This window comes from Myotis daubentonii, chromosome 7 (assembly GCF_963259705.1).
Source record: "Myotis daubentonii chromosome 7, mMyoDau2.1, whole genome shotgun sequence".
Lineage (NCBI taxonomy): Eukaryota > Metazoa > Chordata > Mammalia > Chiroptera > Vespertilionidae > Myotis > Myotis daubentonii.
The window spans coordinates 2,266,867-2,289,945 of NC_081846.1; the positions used below are offsets into that span (position 1 = coordinate 2,266,867).

The following is a 23,079-nucleotide window of genomic DNA, read 5'->3' on the forward strand; positions in this document are numbered from 1 at the left end:
AAATGCGGCGTTGGCTTTAGAGTCTGGAAAAGAGAGGCTGTGGGCAGCGGGAGATGAAGGCTCCCAGCTGTGTCCTCTGGAATGCAGCTAAGTCCAGGGAGCCTGGAGCGGGTGCCACGGGGCGGAGGTTCATACGCTCTGTGGGTTCACAAAGAGAAGTGCAGGACACGCCTGTGCCCCCTGGGCCTGTCAAAGGGAACGTCTGAGACGGGAGGTCCTGCAGGCCCAGAGCCTTATCCCGCGCCCAGCGCTTCAACCTGCAGCCGGTGACGCATCATCTGAAGTCGCCACTCGGACTGAGGCTCAGGAAACGCCAACAATAATGACCAGGTTATTTCAAAGGTGAACTTAGAATTGGGGGGGAGGGGTCGAGTTTTCTAGATGATTCCTTTTCTATTAACGTCCACGTGGAGTTCCCTCACAAGCTTTCCCTTTTTATTTAAACATGAGGTGGGTCACGGAGTCATAACCAAGGGAAGGAAAGGGAAATGCAATTTTAAAAAATTGGTTAATAAACGCCTATACAACTTTTTAAATGTCACATTTTAAAAAGTGAAATCAATGAAATCAAAATCAAGCTTGTTCTTGTGGTAAAAAGTTATTTTTTTGGGGGGGTGGGGGTTTGAATTGATCGGATTGTTAGCTAGTAAGAAAATGAAAGTTTCATTACAAAAATAAATGCATATGTTATTTAAACTTCAAATGGATTAAAACTCATATATTTCAGAAGATGATCCCAAGATAATCACTGAATGAGACCATACTGCTGGTGCCTTAAGGAATATACACACTGAAGCAGTGACTCCTAAGGCTGGCCGCCGGGTGGGTGGTGGAAGGCGGCCATCTACGTAGTCTTCTTCACCCTTACTGCCTGAAATTCCACTCAGCTGGGATGCTTTCGAGTTATGTTCTGAGCAGAAAAGCATGAAGAGCTGGTTTCAAAAGTGCCCACTCCGTCGGTGGGACGGCCTGGCTCCCGGCCCGGCGAAAGGGCTCCCGGAGGAAGGGGAGCCGTCGGCTGCTGGGGAAATCCCAGGGGACTGACGGTCACAGGTCCCTGCAGGACGCCCCCGGGGCTGGGAGAGGCAGGTGCAGGGCATTAAGGGAAAGAGGAAATGAGAGAATACAACCGGCAAACCGGTTTCAAAATTCTGCCAAATCACTATTTCTAACACAACCTTCTCACAATTGTTTCACTTGTTTAGAAAGCACACTTTTTAAATGGTATCAGTGGTTATGTTTTAAAATTCTTATTTTCTTTAAATAATAAGTAAACTATATAGACAGTCTTTATTAATTTATTAATGTCAATCCTTGGCCTGGCTGTGGACGGGCCACCGGCTTTTAACCCGAGCGTCGCTGGGTTTGCTAACAGCCTGAGGGTCATGGGTGGACGTGATGAGGGGACGCCATCGCTCTTCACGAGCTAACGCGGGCCTCCGTTTCAAGGTCCTGTCATCAGCAGGGACTTGGGCACTCACCACTGAGCCCGGCATCAGCCCCATCTGACTGCCGAGTCCGGCTTTGTCGTCCAGCCCGGCCATCTGTGCTGAAAACGGCTGCAAAGCAACGTGTGGACAGTGCAGGTCAGAGGCAGGTCTCTAACCCACTACGCAGGGGAATGTGCGCACGCTCCCCGGCCTCCCCGCGCCCCGCTAAGAATCGTTGTAAACTTTTGCTTTAAGCAAGAAAAGGGTTCAAGTTGTTTTCCACTGTGTGCGTTTTGATTGAACAGCCTCCCACCAAATCTCTATGACAGTGGTTCTCAACCTGTGGGTCGCGACCCCTTTGGCAGTCGAACGACCCTTTCACAGGGGTCGCCTAAGACCATCCTGCAGATCAGATATTTACATGACAATTCCTAACAGTACCAACATTACAGTTATGAGGTAGCAACGAGAATGACTTTATGGTTGGGGGTCACCACAACATGAGGAACTGTATTAAAGGGCCAGAAGGTTGAGAACCACTGCTCTATGACGATGTTGTTTCAGAATGATGACAGCAATGAGCCAAATGTCTGAGACTCGATAAAGGCATGGATCGTGCTGTTAACACTAGATTGCCCAAGGAAGTCATTTTGACTGCTTTTTAATTTCAATTAGAAAAACAATTATGTATATAAGGCCACAATGTCTTAGAATTTTGTGACTTTTTGTACAACATATAAATGCGTTTATTAATAATTGTAGTTACCTCCCCCTCCTTCATTTCCGGTATATATATATATGTGTTATACCTATATTGCCCAAAAGCAGTCATTTTGACTGCTTGGGGGAAATTATGACTCTTATTATTGAACTGAGTAAATTTCTTATATGACCAGTTCAGCTCTGTATTGAAATAACAGTTTTCATTTTTTTTCGATTACCGTCACATGATAACATACAAGTACATGATAAATTGTTGATACTTGATAAGTTGCAGTTGCTCAATGAGCTAAACTAGTACTTGTTATTCGAATCTTTATGCAGTGATACTTGTTCTAATAAGTTGTTTATTTCTTTTGCGCCCTAAATTCATGAAAGAAATGTCGAATAGAAGTGAGTTATTGGAAAAGCTAAGGAACATAAGTGAAGAGTGCTCCGATATTATTCTTTGACAATGCAGTCATTTTGACTGCTTTTGGGCAATATAGGTATATACTAAGTTTCAGTCTTTCTAGTGTTAAGTACGGAGCCGGTCCAATCCACTTCAGTCGTAAATCTCTATCGGGCTGCTTCCCAGGGTCCGGCAGGCCAACATCTGCACGCAGCCTACAAGGAGCTTTTAAAGACTCTGGATTCCATGTCGGACGATGCGACTCAGCTGGGATTCTGCCTTCCTGCTCGTGGCCGGCAAGTTTTAAACTGTATTTACTGAAAGTTAATAAAACTTTTATAAACCTTTTAGTGGAATTCCTGAATGTTCCAAGAACTGGCAACAGTTGGACCTGCTCTCTCTCATATCTAAACACTCTGCTAACCCAACTGACCAAAACCGTCCACATACATTTCCAATGTCCCATTAATCTCCAGGTTTTAGTGCGAAAAGACTGTGTGAATCGTTCGAAAACACAGACTGACAGTTCCTTCTACAATCAGAACAAAGGGACGAACTGCTGTCAAACAAAAATCCTATTTCAGGGCCCATGTGTTTCCCGCATGACCCGTGCGACCCACTCACACATCCCCCGCCTGCCACTAGGGATTCAGAGACGGTCGGAAAGACGCTTGCTTTACTTCCAACAGAAACGAAGGCTCGGGAACCGTCAGGCACATTTGCAGAGCCGCTCGGTGGCCCTTTCCCATGCGCCACCGGAGCCGTGTCGTCCTCCCTGGTGGGGAGTCACAGGGATCTCGTGGCCCCCTGAGCCTCTCTCCTTCAGGGGGCCTGCTCAGGGTCCTTAGGATCAGCAGGAACAGAGTTCACAGGCCCAGGGCCGGCCTGGAGCGCGGCCTCTGAAGCAGCACTCAAAAAAAAAAAAAAAAGCTGCTTTGCGTTTCCCAACAATTCCCTGTGGATTTCTTAGTTTTATCCTTGTTCATAGCAGCACTGCATTCCCTGGGGGCTCTTACAGGCAAGGGCCAACAGCTGAACCAACACGATTTTAAATCACAGCAATAAATAAAAAACTTATTATATGACAGAAACATGAACGATGCTCCCAACTCACCCTGCTTATGCCGTCGGGTCCCGGGTGGGACGGGTGTCCGGGAGGCCCCGGGGGCCCTGGTTGGCCAGGAACACCTGGCTCCCCATCAATTCCCTGCGGACCACGGGGACCCTGGGAAAAGAAGCCGTGGAAATCAGATCCCACTGCAAACGCCAAGTGCACAGACTTCCCGATGGAGTCGGTGCTATTACTTTAAAATGAACAGCCATATCCATGTGTCCAACTATGACATTCTGGAAAAGGCGAGATTATGGGGACAGTGCAAAGGTCAGAGGTTGCCAGGGGTGGGGTGAATAGGGGAGTACAAAAGAGTTTTACGTCAGTGAAAACACTGTGTACCCTATAATGGTGGCTATACGTCGTTACGCACTTGTGCCTTAACTCAGTGTACAATATTGACAGAAAACCCTGTTCCCTACGGACTCCGATGGGGATGCTGATCATGGGGAAGGCTCTGCATGTGTGGGGGCGGGTGTATATAGGAACTCTCTGGACCTTCCTCCCAATTTTAATGTTAAAAACATAAAAAGAACAGCACTCCAGCCACCTATAGTTATTCAGCCTGGTCACAGCCTCTACTATTGGGGCAGGGTGCATTCTGGGTAAGAATTTTACTCTTGATGTGCTAAATCCCCAGGAACCAGCCTTCCTGGAGTAATGATAACATTGTATCCAGTGTGTCAGTGTAACATTGCATCCAGTGTGTTAGTATAACATTGCATCCAGTGTGTTAGAGTAACATTGTATCCAGTGTGTTAGAATAACATTTTATCCAGTGTGTTAGTATGACATTGTATCCAGTGTGTTAGAATAACATTTTATCCAATGTGTCAGTATAACATTACATCCAGTGTGTCAGTATAACATTGCATCCAGCGTGTCAGTATAACATTGCATCCAGTGTGTTAGTGTAACATTGCATCCAGTGTTAGAATAACATTGTATCCAGTGTGTTAGAATAACATTGTATCCACTGTGTTAGAATAACATTGCATCCAGTGTGTCAGTGTAACATTGCATCCACTGTGTTAGAATAACATTGCATCCAGTGTGTTAGAATAACATTGCATCCAGTGTGTTAGAATAACATTGCATCCAGTGTGTCAGTATAACATTGTATCCAGTGTGTCAGTATAACATTGCATCCAGTGTTAGAATAACATTGTATCCAGTGTGTTAGAATAACATTGCATCCAGTGTGTCAGTATAACATTGTATCCAGTGTGTCAGTATAACATTGTATCCAGTGTGTTAGAATAACATTGCATCCAGTGTGTTAGAATAACATTGCATCCAGTGTGTTAGAATAACATTGCATCCAGTGTGTCAGTATAACATTGTATCCAGTGTGTTAGAATAACATTGCATCCAGTGTGTTAGAATAACATTGCATCCAGTGTGTCAGTATAACATTGCATCCAGTGTGTCAGTATAACATTGTATCCAGTGTGTCGGTATAACATTGTATGCAGTGTGTCAGTATAACATTGTATCCAGTGTGTTAGAATAACATTTTATCCAGTGTGTCAGTATAACATTACATCCAGTGTGTCAGTATAACATTGCATCCATTGTGTCAGTATAACATTGCATCCAGCGTGTCAGTATAACATTGCATCCAGTGTGTTAGTGTAACATTGCATCCAGTGTTAGAATAACATTGTATCCAGTGTGTTAGTGTAACATTGTATCCAGTGTGTTAGTGTAACATTGTATCCAGTGTGTTAGAATAACATTGTATCCAGTGTGTTAGTGTAACATTGCATCCAGTGTGTTAGTGTAACATTGCATCCAGTGTTAGAATAACATTGTATCCAGTGTGTTAGTGTAACATTGTATCCAGTGTGTTAGAATAACATTGTATCCAGTGTGTCAGTGTAACATTGTATCCAGTGTGTTAGTGTAACATTGTATCCAGTGTGTCAGTGTAACATTGTATCCAGTGTGTTAGTGTAACATTGTATCCAGTGTGTTAGTGTAACATTGTATCCAGTGTGTTCGTTTTCTAGAATGAGCCTTCTCACTGGGCCGAGTTTTGCTGTTCATGAGCAGTTTCTAAATGTGCTCGCCTGTCATAGATCACAGTCAGCTACGTATGTGCCTGCTTAACAACCCCTCCCCCAACAACAAAAATGTGAAGGACCCTGGATTGTAGTTGGTGGGTTTACTCTTTCTAACTCTTCAATGCTTCGCATGGTTCCCGGCACGAAGCTGACGATGTGTTCGTTACACGCTCTCGACGCACTGTCTTCTCCTCGCCACCCCCAAGGCAGACCAGACCAAAGCAGCACAGGGAGGTGCAGTGGCCCCGCCAGCCTGCTCCTCGGAGACCGGAGCGATGCCCTCCGGCTGCCCAGCTCCCCTCCTAACCCCCATTCTGAAGGCCGCGTGGGGAGTGGCCACGTCCTCAGCCCAACCTCCCTGTTTCCACGGGGCTTGTTAACTATGTTCTGGCTCTATCCCCAAAGAGTCCTCGCCTTCTCTAAGAAGAAACCAAGGATGAAAGAACTCAGAAGTCAATGGAATTTTCATAATTAGCAGCACGGGCTGAGAAAACTATGGTGAGTGCGTTGGAGTTCAATAGTAACAGAAGCTTCTCATGCCTAAACGTGAGACTACGCAGCGCCCCCCACAGTGACTGCTCTGAGCGGAGGTAGCCTCAGCTGGAGGGGAACTGCAGGAGCTGGGGGAGGGGCAGTCTGCACAGGATGGCGTGGGAGAGGGCACAGGAGCTACTCGGAATTGTAACCCATGCGTTTGAACATATGCAGACATTCATATCGGCATGTTCACTTCCCGGAAGAGTGGGGCACATACGCCAAGGCATCTGTTCAAATAGAAGGAGATAACTTAGCCAGAAGAAGTGGCATTTTGAAAAGTATTTTCTTGGAAAATTATTCTCATCTTTTAAAAATCAAACCTTTTCTGACTCCTAAGCCCCTGACAACTCACTGGACTCTTCCCATGACACGCATGTGAGTGGGGGCTGATTTTAACCGCTACCGAGGGTTTCTGAGTCACGTGGGTGTGGGCGACATGAACTGCGAATGTATGCTGGCAGTGGCTGCAGACGGGGGAGGAGTCTACACCACTCAGAGCCTGGCATGGAAAACGAAGGTGTTTTGAAACTGAAATTGCAAACTGAATACTAGTTATTGTTATAAACAAAAAGTGAGCTGACACATTATTTCTGCTCTCAAAGAGGTTTCCAAAGCCGAAACCGGTTTGGCTCAGTGGATAGAGCGTCGGCCTGCGGACTGGAAGGTCCCAGGTTCGATTCCGGTCAAGGGCATGTACCTGGGTTGCGGGCACATCCCCAGTGGGGGGTGTGCAGGAGGCAGCTGGTCGATGTTTCTCTCTCATCGATGTTTCTAACTCTCTATCTCTCTCCCTTCCTCTCTGTAAAAAATCAATAAAATATATTAAAAAAAAAAAAAAAAAAAGAGGTTTCCAAAGACAAAACCAAAACTGCATCAGTGCCGATGGGAGTAAAGAGCGGTCTGGGTGGTTTAACCCGCAGCGGCAGGTCCCGGCCCCAGGCCTCTGGGATTAATAGTCATGTTTCAAACTCAGCTCTGAAGACAGCCCACTTTTTCGTAGACTTCATGATGCATCCTGTGTCCCCATGGCATCACCTTAAATAGTCAGGGTAACTATTACACAGACTGAGGTTAAACTCAGAAAAACTATCCAAAATGAAGTAAACATAATAAGCAAGATTTTAAGAGAAAATAAGAAAAAAATATAACATGTATATGAACATTTTCATTGATAAATTTTGAAAACAAAAACTGTAATTTGGGAATGCACTAAACGATACGTTTTCCCATCCCAAGCGAGCTAGTCACACGTTATATCAGCCTCAATGTTCTCTTCAGAATCGGTCCCTCCCACCCCCAGGATCCCCTAGGATCCCCGGAAGCCATGTGCAATACCAAGTCCTGCAGATCGCCACTAGGTGGCGACCTTTCGACGTCCACAAGTAGGAGTGATGAGGACCCAGAATCAAGTTAATGCACTGCTGGTTAGCAGCATGACAAACACACCAACTGGTATCTGTTGGGGTAAGAGCTGGTCTATTTCCCACTTCACAGATGTCAAACAAACCCACAGCTGTCAACTGTCACGTGCAGCCAGCACTCAGCACCCCACCGACTGCCCTGTCTGACAGGTTGCTCGTTTCCCATCGCTGTGAGGTTCCCAGGACCACACGCTTACAGCTGAGGGCCTGTGATGAGGGACATTCGTGATGACCACGGTCTGGTCATGAAGGCTCTGAGAGCATCTCTACGTCAGCCGTTCTCAGTCCATCCTCCTCCCGAGGGACATCTGACAACATCGAGAGGTGGTTTTAGCTGTCACAGGTGTACGAGGCCGCGGGGCAGCTGCCGCCACGGCATCTGGTGGGTAGGAATCAGCAATGCTGGCAGACATCCTACACGGCTCACGGAAATGTCGCCCCAATCAGCAACAGAACTGAGGCTGAGGAGCCTCCTGCAGTGTTTGATGGCTGTGGGCGTAGCGGGGGAAGATGGTATTTATGATGGTAGTACCTCCTATGTGTGTCAGCCACAGCTCTAGTCCAGCTAAGCAGCTCCTGCAAGCCGTGCGACCTGAGGCCAAACATTCTACCTGTGGGTATTCTGTGACATCATGCCAATATCTTGACGTTAGCTTTGGTGGGGGTATTTACACCCGGGAAATCGGCAAGCGCTACAGGCACTTTATTTATTTATTTATTTGTAAGGAGTCAGTTGTTAAACACTGTCACACCACTGCTACGATTAAGAGAGGAATCGTGAGGGGAGGGGAGAAGAAGAGAAGAGAAGAGGCGTGAGGAGTAGATTCACTAAATCCTAACAGGGATTCTGGAAGCCCAACCACTATTTCCGTCGCAATTTTCACCCAGACTTAGGATTCATGTTATCAACTATCCACAGCACGAACATATAGATGCACAATGTTTTCCGCATGACCCCCTACCCTACCACCCCCCTTCCCCCCCCCCTTTGTCATTCCAGACCCTGGACAGACACCTGAGGGCCAACCGCAGTGTGTAAGCGCCCCGTGGGGGAGCTGGTGCAGAGGACAGCAGTGAAGGATGAGGCAGACGACCATCGGACACAGCTTCCTGCCCACCCGTTGGGCCAGGCCCGCTCCCTGGGGCACTGCGACTACCCACATGTCTACACACACCACCCACAACCCCAGCTCCAGCCTGGAAAAGCAGATACTGTTTCATGCTTCTACACACGGCATCAAGTAAAACACACAATTGTATCAAAGCAGAAAACAGGGCGGCAAGAGTTCCCAGCATTATGTTTTTCCTCATTTGTATATTCAAGGTTGTCTGCTGCTGACCCGTTCATCCATTCCTCCCGTTTAGATGTGGATAAGTGCGTATTTGAAAGCTAACAGTCCAGGGTTACATTTTAGGACATATCATTTGACAGAAAATAAAAGAGCACAGAATTTCCAGATTGAAACATAAGATAATGATAGCAATACACTAATTAATCCTGCTATTCAGTATATGAAGGACACGAGCTTTTGTGGGTGACTCAGAGAAAAAACTGCTATCCCAGGGCAGCAGCAGGTAATAAGGGGAAACGTCTGGCATATGCATACAATATTCTCATGTTTTACCTCAAAGGTATAGAATGATTATTTACGTTTTAAGGCACTCCCTTTATTCTGGTCATGGATTTGTTGATTTTTAGAACTATCCCTTTGATGGCTCTGCAGAACCGCTCAATGAAGAAGCAGCATGCTGCTTGTGAAATGAATTCATTACACACCCACGTGGAAGAAAATTTGTCCTCAATTAGTTTCTTTTTCCTTTATCCAGTTTGGTTATCCCTGTGGCCACCACAGCTCACACAGCTCGGGTGTTTTATCTCATCAGTGCATTCTTGGCATTGCTGACTCATGAGTTACAACTTCGGAAAACAGCATGAGGTATCCATTCTATTCCCTTAGGTTCTACTTCATTCTAACTTGACCTCACAAAGGACCAAGACAGGTCATCTGTGCCATCGAAAAGGATAACCGGTAATTATTAGCATGTGATCATTTCCTCCGAATCAGGAGACGGACACAATCTCCTCATGACCCGAACTGGATGTCGCACTGAAGGGAGGTGAGGGAGGAACAAAGCCACCAGCTCTTTGCTGCTCCCAGAGAATGGGGTCCAGGGGCCCAGTACCCAGGACAATTCACACCAAGGGGCCCGCCGTCAACTCACAGGCTTTCCTTTGGGGCCTCTGTCTCCTCGGGGTCCCTGCGATCCTGGAGGGCCCTGAAGCAGAGAACAATGGTTACGCCGCAGAACACGTCCACACTCAGGTGGTTTTGTTGAAAGGCTTGCTCGGGATCAGAAACTGGAAGACGGGAAAACCTCCCTTCGTTCTGAATTCAGCTCAGTCACGGACTAGGAAATAAGCCACGTGCACACGGAGCTGTGTGTAGGGAAGGGCTGTTTGCTTTAGCAGTGGCGCTAAGGCTGTAAAGCATGAGCTGTTACAGCACAGCCCCATGGAGGCCAGCGAGCTCAGCGTACTCGCTGCAACAGTCATGGCAAATTCGTAAAGATCATTCTTGCGGTCTTGTCCCTTGTCTATGGGCACAGAGACATCTGAGAGCGACAGATGTGCGAGCTCCGAATGTCACTGGTCTGAGCGAATGCCTGAGTTCACGTTGGTACCTGATGCCCCAAGTTACTCACCAGCACTCGCGTCGCCAGTGGACGCGCTGGGAAGAAAGCTCTTGCCCCACATGTGCCTGCAAGAACCTCACTTCCTGCTGCCTCATCTCCCCTGTCTCTTCAAAACCCACTCAGAACCTCCAAACAGTAACTGCAGTTCTTTACCCCTCAACAGGACAAGCGAGTATTGTCTTTCGGAGGTGGGATCCTTGTGCTCGTGTTTAAACCTGCTCTTTTTCTACAAAGCGGCAGTGGCCCAGAGAATCCCATTCTCTTCAAACGAGGTCCAATTGAGTTAAGGAAATCAGGCTGTGCATTTGCTCAGTCCAACAGCCAGCACTGCTTAAAGGCCAACGCGTCCGGGGTCCGGAGCAGGCCTGCGAAGAGGGCCTTATCGCATGTTACTTCTGCTGATTTAGGGTCTTAAGTCCCACAGGAACCATGTGTGAGGGAGTGTGTGTGTGTGTGTGTGTGTGTGTGATCCATCTAGTTACCTATGAATGCGACTGCGAATCCAACCTGAAATCCGAACTATGCTATTCCAATGTGTGATATCTCAAATTCTACAGCTATATAATTTCATTTCATCAATAGATAAAATCAACAATTGTTTCATTAAACAGGTAAGAGTAATCCACCTTTAACACAGCAGACAAGTACGCCCCAATGACAATGCTGAAGTTAACCTAAACCAACCGTACACCCATCGGCTGTTTTGCCCTTCACATAGCAAGAGGGACGCTGACCTGGGAGAAACAGCGGGCACTGCACCTGCAGGACCAAGTGGCCCTGGCGCCCCTCACTGCCGCAGCGGGAGGCCTGCCCTGGAAGCTGCTTTAAGAACTGCCGAGGGCCACCAGGCGTCCTTGCTGGGCATTTACTGCCTTTTTGTGGCTGTCCCGTCCCTTCCCGAGCTGCCAGCGCCGCGGACGCTGAAGGGAACTACTCACCGAGGGTCCGGGCCGACCACGGATGCCGGTCACCTAAACGAGAAACAACATGATTTGCAAAGACGAAACTTCTATCTCCGGGGATTTAGAAAAGTCAACAGTCAAACAAAGAGGAATGACAACAACAGCCCCAGAGAATTGTTAAGAAACAGGAAGGCTGTCGACTGAGGCCCCTTCCCTCTGGGGGCTGAAGCGGCGTGACCCCCACGCCGAGGCCGGGGCAGCCTGGCGGGGCGTCGCAGCCCGAGGCCGCAGGGCCCATCCATCCCGGCAGCTGCACAGCTGGCGCTGCCTCCTCTGCTTCGCCTTCTCTCCCGTGAGACGGTGATCGGGACTCTGAATGACCCCTCACAGGGCTGTGCTGAAGACCAGCAAATACCTGAAAAGCACCTAAAACAGCACCGAAGACACGGGAAGCACACGGAAGTGTTTTCAAGGAAAGGGAAACGAATGATCTTCTCTTCAGGTCACCTGTTCAAAACAAGCCGACCTACGGCAAGGCGAAAACGCCGACACTGCCAAGCAAATCATGACAGTGGTTGCTGAAGAACTGTCATCCTATTTAGTGACTTGCGTTTATCACCTACAAATCTAGGTGACCCTGAAGAACTTTTATACAATGTGTGTGTGTGGGGGGGACACCTGCATACTTTCAACAATAAGATAATTTTTAAAAATGACAACACACCACACGAGTCTCAGGCAGGAGGGCGGCATGACCGTGTCCAGGGAGTGGACGCCCAGTCTTGCTCTCTTGGGATCACAGGGCTACTATACCATTGAAAATGTGTGTCTAGGACTTTATAGTCACAAGCAACATATTTATTTTTGTAAAACCCTGATTTTCACCTTTAGTTATGGGACTGTAAAAGTCAAGAATATTGTACTGAATAAGCATTAAGTTTTGTATGAAATAAATAACCTATTTTGGTCAATATTCAGATTTGTATTTAATAACCATAAAAGTTTATATTAAAATTAACTATTATATTAGAGAAGTAATCTTGGTTTGCTTGTTTTATACTAAAAACTTGGTTATAAAATAACAAATTTCCGTTTTTTTGAGAGTATGTACCTGAGTATAATGTACAGCTCTTAGCTAGCGGGTGGAAGGGGCGTGAACGTGACATAAACATGTACTCACAACAGGCACTGATCCTGGCTCTCCTTTCTCTCCCTGTGAAGCAAGAAGAAAACTTCAATTAGCAAAACATGATGGTTTGTTGAACATGAACATGTCATACTACAATATTCTATGTAAACCCTGGGAATGTCTATGTAAGAAACAAAACAATTCAGAAGAGAGAGTTAATCAGTTTTGGATATTGAGTCAGACATTATTCATGAGAAAAAAGACGACTCATCTGAAGGCTACAAGAAGAAAGTAAAGCCAATTCCGTTCTTACAACAGCCAAACCCAACGAGCTGACGAGACCAAGAAGTGCTTGTGACCAACACATGTCAGGTCAAAGCAGGAGACGCTACCTACACGCGACAAACTAAACGTTCTAGGGATTCAGACACGTGAGTTTTCACACGCATCATACATGCCACCTAGGTTTTAATCACGTGCCCGATGCCGGTCCTAAAACCCGTGCCACCCTCCCCTAAGATTCCTGGGAGAACCTGAGAAATAACCAGAGATAAGAGTGCTCGACTTAATAAAAAGAAACAGGGAAAATAAGAAAAGATGTGACAATATTAGGTAATTTAATATCTGAGGAAAACCTAGAAAAAATATTGATTGATAAGAAAATAAAAAATAACATAAGAAACTATCATAATCTAAAGTAAATAAAGCCAAGCACTTTAATTTGCTTTTATAAGAGATGTATCAAACACAAAAGGTGTGGATGGAATTTCTTTTGATTCTTAGAACCTTAGAATCTCAGACGCTGTGTTTTGTTAGCATAATGCCAAGCACACAGGATAAATAACAGTGGGTGAACTGTCCCAACAGATCCCTATTTTATCACATTTTGCGTGGGTTTTGTATCTCAGGATCTGTCACCCAGCCGACCTGGCCTCCCAAAGGCATAGCGCTGTCCACTTCGCACCCTCCGCGAGTTCTATTTTAATTTCTTCTTTCACATATATTGTTCTTTAACCTAATTATAAAAATAATACGAGTTCATGGTACTTTAATACTTTGGGTGATTACTAAACAAATTAAACTGATTATTTCAGGGCAGTTTTCACTGACATTTTTTAAATAGAGAAAAATAAAGCATAATCTAAATATCTTACTCAATACTCTTGAGTTAAGGGTAATATTAACTCAAGTTAATGTTATTGTTAATATTAGTTTCCATCGTGTGTCTGAACTTGGTTTACCTAATAAACACCTCAGTATTTTACTCTTAGATTTTGTCTTCATTTTTACAATAAAAAATAACATAACAACGAATGCCCTTGCTTATGAATGTTTGTGTGGCCTCTCTAAATGCATGTGGCCTATCTCTAGAAATTAAAGTTGTCAATTAAAGACAACACATGCTTTAAAGATTTCTTCCCTAAGTCACCAAATTGCGCTCCCAGAGGCACAAGCTAACTACACCCCAGTGTCTCACGCCTGAACGCGTGCCGTGAGGTGAGACTGTAAAATCCTTCCACAGCCTTGATGGGCGTGGTGCTGGGCTCCATGGCAGAACCACCCGTCGTGCTCGCTGCTTCCCAGATGAGGCAGCGAGTGTCTGCAGGTCAGGGCAGACTGAGGCCTCGGAGAAGCAGGAAGGGGCTCCAGGTGAGTAAGTTCCAGGGACGGAGCCCGCAACCCCGGCCTGTGCCCTGGCCGGGAATCGAACCGTGACCTCCTGGTTCATAGGTTGATGCCAACCACTGATTCGCACTGGCCAGGCAATCATTTTAATTGTGTAGAAGGGATATATAAATCCATGCCCAATAAAATAAATAAATAAATAAAGGACCTTATTTTTTTAAAGTTTCTTTCTGGAACAAGTTTTAAAAAAGAAGTAAAACGGGAGGATAAATTATTTCAGCCCAAATGAGAAAAATAGGATAGCATGCTAAAAATGGTTGTGAAATCTCTGTCCTAAGAGACCAGCCAAAAAAAAAAAAAAGTATGCTTTGTATTCAGAATGAAATCTGCTGATGTCTTTCTTAGCTACATTGTTGGTTTATCTGTACCTCCTTATGAGCTCTCTGTCTGCAATATTCGATATGGGATTACATATTCCACTGCCAGGTTCTGATAATGCATTTGTCTAATGTGTCTACGATGCTTCTTACTTTGGAAAGAAGCCACAAGAGTAAATATTTGCTGCTTTGTTAATATGGGCATTTTAAATACCTTACCATGGGCTTTGTTAATGAAGTTTACTTATGTGGAAGGATAATTTATCTAAAGTGTAACTAGATTTGGTTTTTATACCCATTTAAGTACCCAAATTCAGATGAGAATTAACAGTTTAATTTTATACCTGTTACTCGCCATTCAAGGCCCCATCACTTCTATACGATGGGGTGCTTGTCCCACTACCGCCTCATTTGTACTGTTTGCCTCTATTGAGGGTTGTGATGAACAAATGAATAAATTATAATAAGACTCAGCATCGATATGCCCCAAGCACCTGCGTTTCTAAGCACCACCTGCTCTCGCTGCTGGGACCCTGGTGACCAGGAGCGGAGCGCAGCTGCCCTGGCCCCGCCTGGCTGTGCCCTGCCCTGCGTCCCGCCCGCCTTCGGGAAAAGACCGGAACTCAGTGCCAGAGCCAGCCCTGCCCTTCCGTGCTGTGCGCGATGCCGACAAACCAAGCCGATTACTTCAGGGCCGTGCTCGGGTCAGTTCTTTTTTTATTTCATGGATCTTCTAGGTATTTATCGAGTTTGAGACCTGAACTCAGACGTTTAGGGTTCAGCTTTCCTAGCTTTTAGATCTAAACTAAATGTGAACTGGCACTGGCAGGCCTCTCCTTTGACCTGTGTCAATTAAGACAAAGGTGTGATGTGGCCCGCGGCACGAAGTGTGGCCGCGCCCTGGCATCCGCTGGCCAGCGCCGCCTGCATCCCCAGCACAGCACTGCTGCCCCTGCGCCCCGGCCCAGCACTCAGTGCAGCGCCAGCGTCTGCAAGCGGAGGACGCGTTACATGTGCGGGTGATGTGGCAGCAATCCCCTGGAAACCCAGGGTGACTGCCGTTTCCCCCGAATCCTGTGCCTCCCACTGGGATGAGACAGAAGCAAATGCCGCCGTTCCCACGGCAACCAGAAAGCCGAGAACACAAGCAGGAGAAGTGGACTCTCTTCACTAGTGGGACTACCATTTCCCGGCGACCGGTGGGTGACGGCCAGTGTGGGAGGCCATGGCCACCGGAAACGCCTTTCCTCCTGAGAGTAAGGCTTGACCTTGGAGCTAGATTTTAGGCTCCTTGAAGGTGAGAAAGAGGGGGTGGTATGTGTTTGGTAAAATGCTCAATTAATTCCTTTAGCTGAATCTTTACTTCCCAACTAATGGAAGAGGGACCACAACTCTACTGAAGTAGAACTAATTCCTTCCCTCTCTCCCTCTCCTCTCTCCCCTTTCCCTCTTTCCTCTCTCCTTTCCCTCCCTCCCTCCCTCCTTCCCTCCCTCCTTCCCTCCCTCCCTCCCTCTCTTATCTCCCTCCCTCTCTTATCTCCCTCCCTCTCTTATCTCCCTCCCTCCTTACCTCCCCCCCACTCCCTTTTTCCCTTCTTTCACTCAGTTAAACATCTATTGCACTTCTAATGCTTAAGGCACATATACTAAGTACTATGATAAACAGAAGTAATTCATAGGTTAATGTGACAGCCTCGATCCCTACGGGCCCACTGTCTTCTGGAAGGAATAGCTATAAACAAGAATTAACAAAGCGCATAAAATAGAAGCATCTGTAATCTGTAAGCAAGAAGCTGCACTGAGCTCATGTATTTATCTTTGGATGGTACTTTGTACTTTATGAAAAGGTTCCAAACACTTCAAAAGCACAGTTCTTTGTAGACAGTATTAGGATGAAAAAGACACTTACAAAAATGGAACTATGCAAAATAAAGCTTACCTTTCTTCCTCTACCTGTAAAAAGAAGAGAATCAATGTTATTTTATGCAGAAATAGTTTCTTTAAATCTCCTAAATACTTCTTTTAATAATAGGTAGTGTTTTTTTCCCTATCACTAGTGAGCAGAACTCAAAAGTTGTTTGGGATCAATGTATCCGTAAGAGGCAAAATCATGCATCCCTTTAGAGAATTGTGACATTTAAAAAGAAATTCTTCATATCATTTATATAGCATTTAAAGTTCACTAAATTACCCGAGGGCCGATCACATCCCAGCCATCCCCCCCACCCCCCTCAGAACCCCACCTGTGCACGAATTTATGCACCGGGCCTCTAGTTAAAATTATACTGAAATATTTTAGACACTATTCTCTGCTTTTGTTTCTATATTTTTTTGAGTAGGCTATTCATTGAGTAACAAGCCCAACTATATTAAAGGTACACAATTTACAGTAAAAACCTCCTTCCCTCTTGTCCCCCTCCCCCGATTTCCCACATTTCACCCACAACAGGGGGGCACTATTCTTAATTTTCCTATTATCAGTCTTCCTAACCAAGAATGTAATAGAACATCCTGTTTGTTAAAGTCATCATTTGAATAAGTCGTGTTCTACAGTTTTCTTCAGATAGATCTCGAACAGTTTGTGTTAAATTTATCCTTAGCCACTCTATCCTCCCTGTTGTTATTATAAATGAAGATTTTTATTCTCATTATTTATACTATGGCTAGAGGCCCGGTGCATGAAATTCGTGCAGGGTAGGGTCCCTAGGCCTGGCCAGCGATCAGGGCCAGTCCAGGCCTTCCTTCCCTCAGCTGCCAGCTGCTGGCTGCCAGCTGGGACCTTTCTTTTCTGGCTGCCGGCTGCTGGTTGGGACCTTCCTTCATTCCATGCCACACCCTGGTAGTCAGCACATGTCACAGCAAGAACTCCTAGTCCGTTGAACTCCCAAGGGGACAATTAGCCTTTTATTATATAGGATGTAATCGCATATAGTAAACCTACTAATTTGTTTATTTCACACTGCCCTCTTACTAAAATCTTTTATTTTTGTAGTGTGTGTGTGTGTGTGTGTGTGTGTGTGTGTGCGTGCGTGTTGTGGGGTTTTTTTTTACTCCATTCTCTTCAGTTTTATAAGCACATGATTTTATTTTCTGCAAATTGATAATTTTATTTTCTCTTTTCTAATTTCTAAATCTCTAGTTTCTTTTCCTATCTGGTTGCTTGCTCAGGTACATTCAATAATGTAGAATTGCTGCTGTGATAATGAATCCTTGTTTTATCTCTGCGTTTGGAGAGAATGCTTCTATTATTAAACATTCTTTTTCCTTGGTTTTCCAAAAGATTCTTTCTTTTTCCTTTAAGTTTAATAATTTTACTAAGATAAGTCTCTATATTGATTCTTCTGGGTCAACTTTTTCAGACACTTGGTTTCCCTTCGCAATATTAAAATTAAAGTTTAATATTACTTCAGAAAAGTTTTCTCCTATTATATGATCATCTATGTTTGTTTCTTCATTGGGGATTCTTCTTCAGGGATATAACCTGTCTCGTGTATCTATTACTTCCTCTCAAATCTTTTTCCTTTTTCCCTCCTCAGCACTGTTTTCTATGTCCCTTCGAGCATTTTCTGCAGCATCACTTCTCCTGTGCTGCCTACGATTTCACCTGCATGTCTCCATTATGATTGTGGTTTCCCCTCTATTTCCTTCCGCATTACATTTTTTTGCATTTCTAATTTATGGCCTTCTTTCTCAGAGGCAATTACTTTATTCAGTTTTATTTAGTTTATGATGAAAGGTTTTGTCGAATGATTTCCCTGTTGTGTGATGATATAGTTAACTGAGTTTGCCTGTTCTTGATCACGTAAATTTGGTTAAACCTCCCACACTTTTTTCTCATTGTATCTTTGTATCAATGCTCGTGCCAGGTTTTTTTGGTTGCTGTTGTCACTGTTTTGTTGATATTCACCTGGGAAGGAGCTGAGTTTTCCTACACCAGCTATTTGCAGGAGGTGGAGCATTTGGCTCTGTTTTTGATATTTGCCATCATTGCCCAACGTACTACTCCCTGATCCCCACCGACTCGATTTTACTTCACTCCTTGGGGTTCTTTGAAGAATGCATCTGCTGCAGGCAGCCCTTACGTACCTTGCTTTAAGCCTCTCCATTCTGCCTTCCTTATTACTTCCCCAAAATGTAAGTTTCGATACTTATTCAAGGCACATTGTTACTTGAATGCTTTCCAGGAGGAGAACTGATCAATTACTGTCTAACTGTGAAAACGTCATTGCGTTTGCTGTGACTGGCAATGGCATTTGGGGTAAAAATAAAGCCTGGGCACTGTCTTGGCCATGATGCTCCAAGTCTCCACTCATGACCCGTAAAACGATGACCTAGAACTTTAACATCAACCTCACCTGTTCCTTAAGACACATACATGTAAACTTGTTTCTCTCATATGTGAGCTTTAACACATGTTCTCAGACATGCAGTCTATGCTAAACGCACGCAATTTTCTCTCAAGAAAGTTTTAAAACCAGTAGTTTACACCACTGTTTCTCCAGGATATACATCCATTCTCTTTTCTTTCTCTGCCAACGTTAAAAACATTCTGAGCTAATGTTCTAGACCAGCGGTCCTCAACCTGTGGGTCACCAACCTGTGGGTCACAACCCCTTTGGGGGTTGAACGACCCTTTCACAGGGGTCGCCTAAGACCATCAGAAAACACATATATAATTACAGATTGTTTTTGTGATTATCCACTATGCTTTCATTATGTTCAATTTGTAACAATGAAAATACATCCTACAGATCAGATATTTACATTACAATTCATAACAGTAGCAAAATTACAGTTAAGAAGTAGCCACGAAAATAATTTTATGGTTGGGGGTCACCACAACATGAGGAACTGTATTAAAGGGTCGCGGCATCAGGAAGGTTGAGAACCACTGTTCTAGACGGTTCTGTGGCACGCAGTTACTTTAGGAGTCATTCTTCTACTCCCAAGGGCTAAGTTGGCACCAGGGAAAATAAATGTTTGTTTTTTTTCCAGATTTTCTCTCAGCACATTAATCAATTTCATAGAAAATCAACAAATGCCTTGGAGGCACCCAGCACGGACAGGTCACAAATGGCCACCTAACGTGGTACAGGGAATTCTCAACTTAGACATAACTACTCCAAACTCAGCCAAAACACCCTGGTTTTTAAAAAGACAGGCAATCACTAAGAAAGTGGGTGAGCAGAGTCCTGGACCCTGAAGACCACTGAAGCGCGGCTTAACCATTCTCCGGAGCTGCTGGGTCTGTTGGCACCGCCACTGCCAGACGAGCCCCGGCCCAGGCCCCAGCGGCCCGCGTGCTCACCGAAGTGGGTGCCGCCCCCTCCGGAGCTGTGCGGGCAGACCGGGCAGCACTCCCCAGCGGGCGTGATGGGGTCGGCACACTCCAGCACCTCCTGGCACTGGATCTTGTCGCAGAGAATGGCCCCGTTGTCGCAGACGCAGATCTGGCAGGGGGCGGGCTTCCAGATGTCCCTGTTTAAGTACATCTGGCCGTTCTGAGTGCAGGCTATCTCTTCACCATACCCTTCTGGAAGGAGAAGGAGAAGAAAGGTTAGTGACCTCCTGAAAGTTCAGGATCCGGGAAGTAGTGGAGAAGAGGAGTTGTCCTGTGGCTCCTAACGAACTCTGGGCAAGCAGTACCTGCCAAGTGTGCAAGCACAGATGAACTGCCTTCATTTGCATTTACATCCAAGCAACGTGCAGCTCACAGCGAGATGAGCACAACACTACATCCTCGCTGATTGGGGAGCAGGTGAGCTGATCAGGAGGGAAGGCTTCGTTTTTGATGGTATAAATGACAAAACATGGGAAGAGTGACAAGGAGGAATAAAAACAAAACACTGCAAAGGCGAGGAGAGTAATAGTCCCATGGGACTACGCCATTTCATGTTCAGGCGACCCCTCTGTGCCTTCCAGCTCCCTAGAAGCTTCAGGTTCGCAAATTCCACCACAACAAAGACACCATGTGTCCTTGTACCAAGAAGACAAACTTTTTTTTAAGCGTATGGGTTGCCCGGCCGGCGTGGCTCAGTGGTTGAGCATCAACCTGTGAACCAGGAGGTCATGGTTCGAGTCCCAGTCAGGACACACGCCTGGGTTGCAGGCTCCATCCCCAGTGTGGGGTATGCAGGAGGCAGCCTATCGATGACTCTCTCTCATCACTGATGTGTCTCTCTCTCTCTCTCTCTCTCTCTCTCTCTCTCTCTCTCTCTCTCTCTCCCTCTCTCCATCTCCCTTCCTCTCTAAAATAAATTTTTAAAAGTACTTATTTTTTAAAATTATATGGGTTTATTAAAATTAGTTTTAAACGTGAGGTTTAAAGAAAGAGTAACAGTGTGTCCTCTTTTATGGAAAACATTTACCTTAGGCATCCTGAGCTGAAGGCGCTCACTAAGCTGAAACCAAAGGCCGAGCCTGTCCCGGCAATGGGTCCTTATCTCTGCGTCAGAATGAATTCAGAAAAGCCATGACCAAACAACATGGCAGCCTATTACACGCCACCTGCCAAATGCTTTCCTATCGTTAGGTAAAAACTGCATGCAGATTTGGAGAATATATACATGCACAGTAATAGCACTTCTATTATTCATCTACCACAAAATAAACACAGACATCACATCTTTAAGCTTGTGTTTCTTAAGAGCAAACAACAGTATTTTAAAACATAAAGCACCATGGTATCCCTGCTTAGTCCCTCAGGGGCTTCCCAACTGCGGAAACCCAAACTCCTTTCTGCAGCCCAGGCGCCTCCTAGACCCTGCCCCCTGCCCCTTTCCTGGCCCGGCCTTTCCTCCCTGGTCTCGGGTCCCCTCCTCACTGTCAGGGTTTGCCTAGCTGCCCCTCCCCCACAATTCTCTGACAACCTCATGAAGGGACTTCCTTACCCCACTGATGTGCTTCGCAGAACTCTTCAAGAACCATTTACTCATCTACCCGCTCATTCGTTTTTATTGGATGCAAGGCAATCAACAGTTGCTGAAATGTGAATAGGCGCGGTGCCCTCATAAAATGTACCATGATTAGTATTAATTACTTGTTGTTATCTATTTCCTCATCTCCTCCCCTACACAGCCTGGAGAGAAGGGCTAGTGTGTCTTGTTCACGGTGGTGTTTCTAAAGACTGACACCACACTTCGCAGAGAGCTAACATCCAACAAACGGCTGTTCCACGAATGGGTATAAATGAATGAATGGATGAATCTAAATTATGGTTCACTAACTTAACGGCACCAGCATTAACTTTGCACTTCACAAAAATAAAGCCAAAAACTTAAAAATGCATCTGAAATTAGTTTCTGAGAGAAGTGGTCATTTGTCAGTAAGCAGACTCAATGCTAGCACGGATCCACCGGTGGCAGTGACTCCGTGTAGGTACAGACGTTAGCCCACTGCCCGTCCTCCGAGCTCCGGGAGGCCCTAGGGCGGCCCTCTCACGGCTGTGGGACCCTCACACAGTCAGTCTTTCGTCGCAGATGCTGGCAAATGGCAGCTGCTGGCAGAGGACGATGCCACCCGGTTTCAGCAGAGGAGCGCCGTTTCCACCTGCCCCCCCCGCCCCCCGCCCCCCGCCACCAGAAGATCCTATCAGATCGTCCACAGCCGACACTAAGCAGCATGCCTCTCTCCACCACACACCGCCCTGCACTGTGCTGCCAAAGGCATTAGCCCGGCAAAGAGAAACGTCTCCTGCTTCCACAGGCTTTTCGGCAGCACTATCTTAAAAAAACAAAACAGAAATTTGTACATCGAATGAGCAGCATTACTTTTAGATGAAAAACCACTTTGAAGCTATGTCGTTCTACGATGAACATTTCAACAGAACACTACCTGTATGAACACAGACTTGCACCCATATTCATTAAACGATTCCATTACATAAGTAAATTAATATAACTCTGCTCCTGAAATATCCAATCGCAAACACGAAAGACCGAGGCTGAAAATGAGACACACGCTAAGCTCAGTCGGCTTGCCTTCCCTTCCCACAGCCTGAGGGGCATAAGCGCTCACGTGTTCGCACGGAGGAGTAAGTGTGCTAGTACCGCATGTGCAAAACATTGAAAGTACATGTGTTCTGTTCTCAAAAGCATATATGATTGTGACGCAGATTTTAGCCGCATCGGTGAAGCCACCAGCTGTGTGGAAACAGAGAGTCTGAACAATAAGCAGCACACAAGTGACCTGCAGTGATGGTGCCGCTAAAGGTCATAAAAGTGGGACAGACCCTTGGGGGCGAGGTCCCGTTTCCTCAGCTCCCCCCGAGGCGGGTGGGGATGAAAGACGGGTGCCCTGGGGAGTCCTGTGCTGAGTGACATCGGCCAGTCAGAGGAAGACAAGTACACACGACCTCACTCACATGTGGGATCTCATGAACCAAAGAAACTGGTGATCAAAACTAGGCCCAGAGACACAAAAGCATGGACGGGCTGTGGAACCTCAGAGGGACGGCAGGGGAGGGTGGGTGAGAAAAGGCCAACCAACGAACTTGTGTGCATAGATGCACAATCCATGGACACAGACAAGGGGTGGGGAGGGCCTGGGTGGGGAACAGGGGTGGGCTGGCAGAGGTCAATGGGGGAAAAGAAGGACCTATGTAATGCTTTCAACAGGAAAGATTAAAAATAATTTTAAAAGAGCACACACATACATACGCACACACGCATATGCAC

The 23,079-nt window shown here is 45.9% G+C and overlaps 1 protein-coding gene across 1 annotated transcript in view; it reads right to left on the reverse strand.

Annotated features, from left to right (window-relative positions):
• Positions 1–23,079, reverse strand: part of COL5A2 (collagen type V alpha 2 chain) — a 154,893-nt gene that overhangs the window by 67,481 nt on the left and 64,333 nt on the right. Inside the window, exons 2-8 of the mRNA XM_059704846.1 lie at positions 19,713–19,937; positions 16,344–16,357; positions 12,453–12,485; positions 11,309–11,341; positions 9,900–9,953; positions 3,656–3,766; positions 1,312–1,559 (exon numbers count right to left, since the gene is read on the reverse strand). Coding sequence (XP_059560829.1) covers positions 1,312–1,559; positions 3,656–3,766; positions 9,900–9,953; positions 11,309–11,341; positions 12,453–12,485; positions 16,344–16,357; positions 19,713–19,937 — 718 coding nt within the window. The remainder of the gene's footprint in view (positions 1–1,311; positions 1,560–3,655; positions 3,767–9,899; positions 9,954–11,308; positions 11,342–12,452; positions 12,486–16,343; positions 16,358–19,712; positions 19,938–23,079) is intronic.